The sequence below is a fragment of the Vigna umbellata genome, chromosome 1 (genome assembly GCF_029865625.1).
Source record: "Vigna umbellata cultivar VRB3 chromosome 1, Vumbellata_1.0, whole genome shotgun sequence".
Taxonomy (NCBI): Eukaryota; Viridiplantae; Streptophyta; class Magnoliopsida; order Fabales; family Fabaceae; genus Vigna; species Vigna umbellata.
In genome coordinates, this window is record NC_142165.1 from 61,369,390 (window position 1) to 61,377,702 (window position 8,313).

Below are 8,313 nucleotides of genomic sequence, written 5' to 3' on the forward strand. Positions count from 1 at the left end.
GAAGCAAATGTTTGACTCTTCTTCAATGCTGCAGTCTTTATCGCTTGAAGAATCAGTATCACTATTTTCCCAGACAATGTATGCACTCATTTGCTTCCTTCCTTTGTCCTGTGGAAAATTTCTACTTCCCTTTTGTTTGATCTTCAAGTATGGACAATCTAGTTTGATGTGTCTTTCTCTTCCACACTCGTAGCATTGGACAACACTATTTCTTGAACTTTTCTTTCCTTTTACAGGACCTGCAGAGTCAGCGGTGGAACTTTTATTTTTCATAAACCGATTAAACTCCCTTACCACCATGTTCATTATCTCTTTGTCATGCAGTTCTGTTTCTAAGTCAACTTCAGATTCAAGATTCTTTGCAGCTTTCTTGCTTGTGGCCTTTAGAGAAATTGATTTCTTTTCTTCAATTTCTTCTTCCTCCTTTAGCCTTCCAAGCTCCAATTCATGTTCTTTGAATTTTCCAAATAAGGTGGCCATGTTCATGCTGGTCAAGTCTCTTGATTCAGATATAGCAATGACTTTCGGCTGCCAGCTTCTGTTGAGGCTTTTCAATATTTTGATGTTGATTTCCTCCTTGTCAAACACTTTTCCAAGAGCCATGAGGTGATTTACTACGTGTGTGAATCGCTTCTATTCTTCATAGATAGTCTCTCCCGCTCTCATTCTGAACAACTCATATTCCTGTATGAGAGAATTCTTTCTGGCTGTCTTTACTTCATTCGTTCTTTCATGTGTGACTTCAAGAACTTCCCACATCTCTTTGGTCGTCTTGCATTGTGATATCCTGAAAAATTCATCTATTGTTAGTGTTGATGCAATCACATTTCTAGCCTTAACATCAGATTGAGCTTTGCGGTTCTCATTTTGAGTCCACTTAGAAAAAATTTTCAAAATATTTTTTCCATTTAAAACATGAGTGGGCTCATATGGACCGTTTAGAGTTACATCCCAAACTCCTTTATCTACTGATTCAACAAAGATTTGCATCCTTATTTTCCAAAAAGCATAATTTTCTCCAGCAAATAGTTGTGGTCTATTTGTCGAAGCACCTTCATCAAAGGTTTGAGAATTGAAAGCCATTTTCCAGGATCAGTCGATTTAATGAAAATAATAATCGACTAGTTTTTCAAATATTTTATGAAAACCAGCTCTGGTGCCAATTATTAAAATAGAATGACTCAATTTCTTACACCAAGAGGGGGATGAATTGGTGAAGTATAAAAAATAAAACTTTCAAAATCTTTTTCACCAAAAGAGATGCCTTTAAACTTTTCTTGAAACGCAACTTAAAAGATTTTCAGTGCCGCGGAAATTTAATCGAATGAATGCAGAGCGCAATCGATTCAATGTGAAAGAGTATAGATAAGAAAGATCAAACGTTGTGTTTTTATACTGGTTCGGCCAAGCCTAAATCCAGTGTCCTTCCAACCATAGGAAGCCAATGCACTATAATGATCAAGGTTTTTACAACAAGGTTTTTATAAAGACCTCACGTCAAAAATATAAAACACCTCTCTAACCCTCTAATCAAAATATAGGCAATATACACCTAGACTAGTAGTAAGAATCATCTCTCCTGCAGTCTATCCCCTTTGAGCCATCTGCAAAGTCAAGAACACCATTGTTGTTCTTCCTGTAATCAAAATAGGGAACACAACTCAATCTTCAACAGATTGTAGAACCTGATCTTGCAGTAGACACCCAAATGTGCAAATAGATCAGACTTTGAAAACACAACAACCTTGCTCTTCAAGAAATCACAAGCAGTTGATGACCCCGGTCAATCTTATTTTCTTGGAGCGTTTCCTCTTTTTCTATAAGAATCAAACTTTCTGCAAAATAATATGAAAATGTCAGAATCACAAAAGTCCTTACAGAAATCAAATTCGCGTCAATTTATAGTATAACACATCTCTGACGCATTTTAATCGACTAAGCTACTAATGCAGTCGAATATAACAATTTTGTTATAGCAGTTAGCAGTAGTCAAACCAATTAATTGAATTCGCAATTAATGCAGTCGAATGACATCTAATGCTTGGTCAACATATTTAAAAATATGACCGTTAGACATTTATATCAAGCATTAACATAATTTCAAAACAATAACAGACTTAGTCATATGCAACACGCATATAATCGACTATGTAGCAGTGTAAATCATAGTTTTGAAAAACTTTCTCTTTGGAAAAATCTCATAGCACACTTTGAAAAAGGTTTGTGCAAAGACAGGAGTTTTAATCGACTCACCCCATAATGAAATTGACTTAAAACTGTTGTTTTGCCACACAATTAAAATTCAACATTAGTGCTTGTGGTTTTTCTCATCTAGAAACATGTTTCATGCATTCATGTATAAAATCACATATATATATCACAATGAAATGCAGTGAAATGGAATGAACAACACAACAACAACACAATCATGTTCTCATATACACATATAACATGTAAGCATAGAACATGTAACACATAATTCACATGTGTTATTAATTATGCGTTGTCATCATAAAAAACTCAGATATTACTGAGATTATGGGTTCAGCTAAACCAGTGCCCCTATCAACAATCTCAACAATCTCCAATCCATAATGTGCTTCAATGCCACTTGCAATGATAGGGAATCATTTTTTAAACACACCAAATGTTCTTTCAATAACATTTCTTAACGATGAATGTCGATTATTAAACAACTTGCGTGGATTCTGTGGCCCTCTACGTGTATATTTCTTAAGGTGATATTTGACGCCTCTATATGGAGTCAAAATTGTGCTTTTCAAGATAAACCCAGCATCTCCAAGATAGTATTTTCCTACAATGTTGTAGACATAGCGGTATTTAGTCACTAATAAATAAAATCTTCAAGATCACAATGTAGACACTGACCTTGGGGGATAACCCATGGATCATCTCGATCAAGAGCATTTTTTTAAAATTCTTGAATCAGATGCAATGCATTCCCACCCAGCTAGAATGTATGTGAATTTCATATCAAAATCACACGCCGCAAACACATTTTGAGTTGGCCGATCTTTTCTTTCTCGAAATCTCGGAGCATCTAATCTTGGCAACTTTACACGAACATGAGTATCGTCTATGGCCCCTAAATAATCCTAAACGTACAATTAAAAAGTCATCATAAAACTCAAAATTTTTTTATCATCCGTTGATAAAATAACATATTCAAATATGTTCAAATGAGTACCTTAAAGTACGGGTAAAATCAATTGTTGTTCAAGATGATGAACCTCATTTCGTGAGGGTTGAATTAAAAATTCAGATTCCAAACAAAAATGTGGCACTTTGATTCTTAACATTATGGCTAATTATATGAAGAAATTGAGCTACTTGTTCCTCCATTGTCGACCAAATGGCGTCCTTAACTAACTCAGTTGTTCTTAGTCTCTCAAAAAGATTAATAAATGTTTCTGGACCCATTCGAATTATGTCGCGACATCGATTAGTATGCACAAGGTACGACATTAATCGGTCGCTGCGACGATCTCTATCTGGTACGAAATTGCTAACACTACTTGCATCACTCGAGTACATATTCAATATACTCAACGCATGTCCAACAATGCATAACATTGTTAGTGCGGCCAATGAGGTGGTTATTTGTAATTGTCAATGTAGCATTGAGACTATATTAAAGTCCACACCAATCACATCATCATCTATAGCTTCACCGTCCAAATAAGACAAATCTAATTCTTCTTTCATCTATTTTTACTCAAACAAATATACATATTATAATTAAAATCATGCATTCATATATTCATTAAACATAATTCATCATATATTCATACATTTATAGGATTGATGTATGTATGTTTGAATGCTTGAATCATGTCTAGGATGTTTTCAATTCAATAATAATCGACTATCATTAGTTATAATCGATTATTTGTGCGTTAGTTTTAAGTGTGGTTTTAGGAATAATCGATTATTTGGGATGATAATCGATTATCCTTTCCTACATGATGGTTTTGGGTAAATTTCACTAAGATAATAAATTATCTTAAGTGATAATCGATTATCATAATGCATTTGCATGAAAAATGACGAATTTGATGAAGAATGGAGTGAATTAAGCCTGAAGAGTTGTGGAACATGATGATAATCAGAGATTGAGGTTAACAATTATGTTTACGGTCAGTTTGACTTGTGGTTGAGAGTGGAGCATGAATGAGTGATGGGATGTACCTGAATATGTGATTGATGAGCATAAGTGTGAAGGATATGTCTACTTGTTATACCTCGTAAATCCTGGTTCTATCTGCGGATAGGTACTACCTTTTTCTTTGTGTGCCTTGGAAGGAGATTATCTGTAGGGGAGGTTACACATATCATATAGGGGAGGCTACAGGTGGGCTGTAGGAGCGAGTACAGTCAGTGAGGTAGGACACAAGAGTGAGATGAACTCTTTCCGCTATGATATTATGGTACGGGGATGCTCGTGGTGTTGTTCATGATTGGGATATTCATGATGGTGGAGTATCTATGATGATTATCATGATACGTGAGATGCTCCAGGTTATATTATGTTGATAGTGGTGTTTCTATAATGGTTATAGTAAGTAGTTAACATGCGTCTAATGAGTGGATAAACCAAGGGTCTATGTGTGAGATGTTAGTGATGACATCAAGGGTTAGAGATTAAGTATCGATGATCAAGTTCAAGGATTAGGGATCAAGGATCGACTAATTCAACATGATTGAATTGTTTTTGTTAGAGGACTATGAATCACATTGTTATTACCACTATGTATGAGGTGTTTGATTATAGTTAGTATAATCAGAAGGCATGTATCTTGTTGTGTGTTTAATTATGGTTGGTATAATAAGAAGGTATGTATCTTGTTGGGTATTTGATTATGGTTGATATAATCAGTATGTATGTATCTTATTGTTATGATTATTTTATCAATAGCTTACCCCATACTAAGTTAGGTAGTTTAAATAGCATAGTAGTTATAATTTGTTTTTTGTGATTTTGAGTAAGCTAAAAGAAACATGTTCAACAAAAAAAATGGTGATTAAAATCAACTAACACTTGTAAATCAACATTAGCGTCACTTATTCTTCATAATTGACCAGACTTGACAAGAGAGTTGAGAAAGAGTTAACTTTTTGAATTTGGTATCCAGTTATTGATTCAGATTATGGAAGCTTACAAGGTCATTAATTAATGCTTGTGCTGATGTATAAGAGCGACAATTATCATGAAAAAAGTTGTCAAAATGAACTTAACAAGATGAAGATGTTTGAAAAGCTGTCAAGTTGGATTCTCACTCAGAATGCCACGATGGAAGCTACTTTTATAGTTGTCACGAGCTAGTTAGGATTGCCATCCATTATGACAGGTCAAGGAGCTCAAAAAGACACAATTGAAGAGCTAGAGGAACTTGTGTTAACTAGTGGTAGAGGAAGAGTGATTGACTGACCTGTTACTTGGATTTTCGATTAAGACTAGCTTAATTAGTTAATATAGTTAGTTTAGTTGTATTAGTTTAGGATAGTTAATAATTATTTGTGATAGGCATAAATGGAGAACAAATTTGATGCATATAAGCTACTAAAAAGCTTGTTGAACACACCATCATTACTCACACAAAACACTATTCATTCATACCATTCACCACACCACGCATTCTAACACTACACACAAAAACATGAATATAGTCATTCTTTTAGTTTTCTTCATCTTATTTTACACTTGGAGATCACTTGGTTAAAAGGCTATGGCACCAATTTTTTTTAATTTATGTGTGAGTTCATTCGTTTTTACCGAATACATTTGTTGTAAGTACTAAAGCTTCAATTAATAAACATTTACCATTCAATTCTACCGATTAATTCTCTTATGATAATGGTGTAATTCATATGGTGAACATTTTCATCATAAATGGTGAAATTCACTTATTTATGGCATACACAATTTCTTAACCTTAGTTAGTGGACAATCGATTGACATATTTTCCTAACGAGGGTGATGCACTTGTACATAGTGGGTATACTATGGATGTGGACAATAAGAATAAGGCTGACATTGATGGTGTGTGTGATGGTGAGGATGAAAGGTTGAGGCTAAGGATTAGGTTGATTGTAGGGCTTTTAATGAGGTGGATGTTGAACTTAAGACTAAGGTTGAGGGTGACTACTTGGATGAGGATGAGGTGGAGGCTAAGGCTAAGATGCATGATGAGGGTTACTATCTTGGTAAGGATGGGGTGGGAAGTGGGTATTAGGATGAGTATGAGGTGGAGAATAAGTGAAGGGCCATGTTGAGTTTGAGATTGAGAGTTGGGTTGAGTTTGAGGGTTAAGGTTTGAGTGATAAGGAGGATTAAATCTTGGTTCTATAATCAAAGTAAAAGTTGAAGAAAATGATGGTAAACTAATATTTAAGAGATAATGTTTGAAGTCATGCAAAGATAATTTATGTTATGTCGGCTATAATTGGTTTAGATGGTTACTTTTTGAAAGGTGAGTAAAGAGGTGAATTATTAACAATTGAAAGATATAATAATGACCAAATGTTGTCAATCAACACACTTACCACATATCATGTTGATTACAATCCATCTACGTTTTACAACAAATTAGGAAATCTGCAACAACAATGACACTAGGATTATGTTAATTTGACCAACAAAACAAATCATCCTTACTAACAACTTCATCCATGTTTTTCAAAACCTTAAGAGATTTATCTAGATTAGATATCTTCATCCTTTGTCTCACAATAGTAACATCTCTTTCATTATATCCATCTTCATTGTACCATTTGAAATAGTTACACCCCATCAAATCTTCACTACCATTATGTTCTTCAAAACAGCCATAACACAACCAATATTTATTAGCAACAATAATTTATGTTTTGAAAAAGAAAAACTAAACAAAAAAATAATTTCATGAATCTAATCTTGTAATTAGGACAATCCCAAAATTGTTTCTCACCATTTTTAGCCGTTCTAGTTGTTTTCAAAACTATAATCTCTCCACAATTGCAAATGGGTGTTACACAATCAAATAAACGATTATGGTTTTTACATCCCATAAGCATTTCATGTGTAAGATGAAGATGATTGACATAAAGACATAGATGATGTGAACAATGAAAAAAGAGAGAAGAGAAGATACATAGGATGGAGAGATTTAATTAGGGCAGACAACATATTCTCCCCAAAGAGAATAAACTTGCCACTTCAATCCTAAAATTCTAATACAATTTAAAGACTAATGCGTATTCGTTACATATTATTAACTCACCACCACTCCCTCAAGGTTGTTTATATAAATTTAACATGAACGACCTAATTGAATCATTTTAGTAAAAAGTGAAACTTGAACTAAAAAAATAAAGAAACCAAATTAAATAAAAAAAAAAGAACCAAAATAGTATATAAGCCAATTTTAAAATACCAATTCATCCTTCCTCTTAATATTATACATAATATTTTGTTTACATTTTCATTTTTTCTTTAATTTCTAACCGTATGAAATTTCAACTCCTCCTTAACTCCAATCCAATTATTATCAATTTATCCAAATTTATTTAAGTTAAACCTTCTACTATTCAAAACCATTTCTTCTAACAGAAAAATACTACAAAAATATGGAAATGTAATTGCTTTTAATTAACAAAAAGTTTTCCTTTATTCTCAGTGTCAACACCCAATTTCGTCCGGGTAAGTAAATAATTAAAAAATGAAGAATAAGAGAATAATAATTAATGGTGGGTAAAAAGGGATAAAATAATAAATATAATACCGGACACAATATTTTTGAAATCTTAGTTTAATATGGTAATTATTTGAATCAATATTATGCTAATAATTATAAACAGTAATTCAAATAGTATATTAATATAATTTGCTGCGTCAGTTCCTTTTAAAGAGGAAAATATGATTTTTTGACAATATTGATAATCAATGTTTTGAATATTATTTAATTTGTTTTCTGGAAACCAAGACCATTTCTTTTCCTATTTTGTTTTATTGTCATTTAATTCACAATTAAGGCAAGATTGTCATAATGTTACAGTGTGTATATAAATACGCACTCTGTCATAGAAAAGGAAACGAAAAAAAAAGAGGAGGAAAAATATGCAGAAATAATAAAAAGAGAGAAAAAGAGTATAGAGAAAAATAGGTTCTCACCCATAAGGGTTCTGTCAACGACAATCATCAAAGAAGAAATACGAGAGTACTGAAAGCTAAAAAGGTATGTCACCTCTACACCATTCTTTTTCTGTTTATTGTACTCTGAAGTTTTTCCTAAAGGTATCATTTTTCCTATACAC

General features: G+C 33.1%; 1 protein-coding gene across 1 annotated transcript; it reads right to left on the reverse strand.

Annotated features, from left to right (window-relative positions):
* Positions 1-633: 633 nt before the first annotated feature.
* Positions 634-1,083, reverse strand: LOC148205967 (uncharacterized). Its single transcript, XM_088105906.1, has one exon. The coding sequence runs from the start codon at positions 1,081-1,083 to the stop codon at positions 634-636; it is 450 nt and encodes a 149-aa protein (XP_087962032.1).
* Between the last annotated feature and the right edge of the window lie 7,230 nt (positions 1,084-8,313).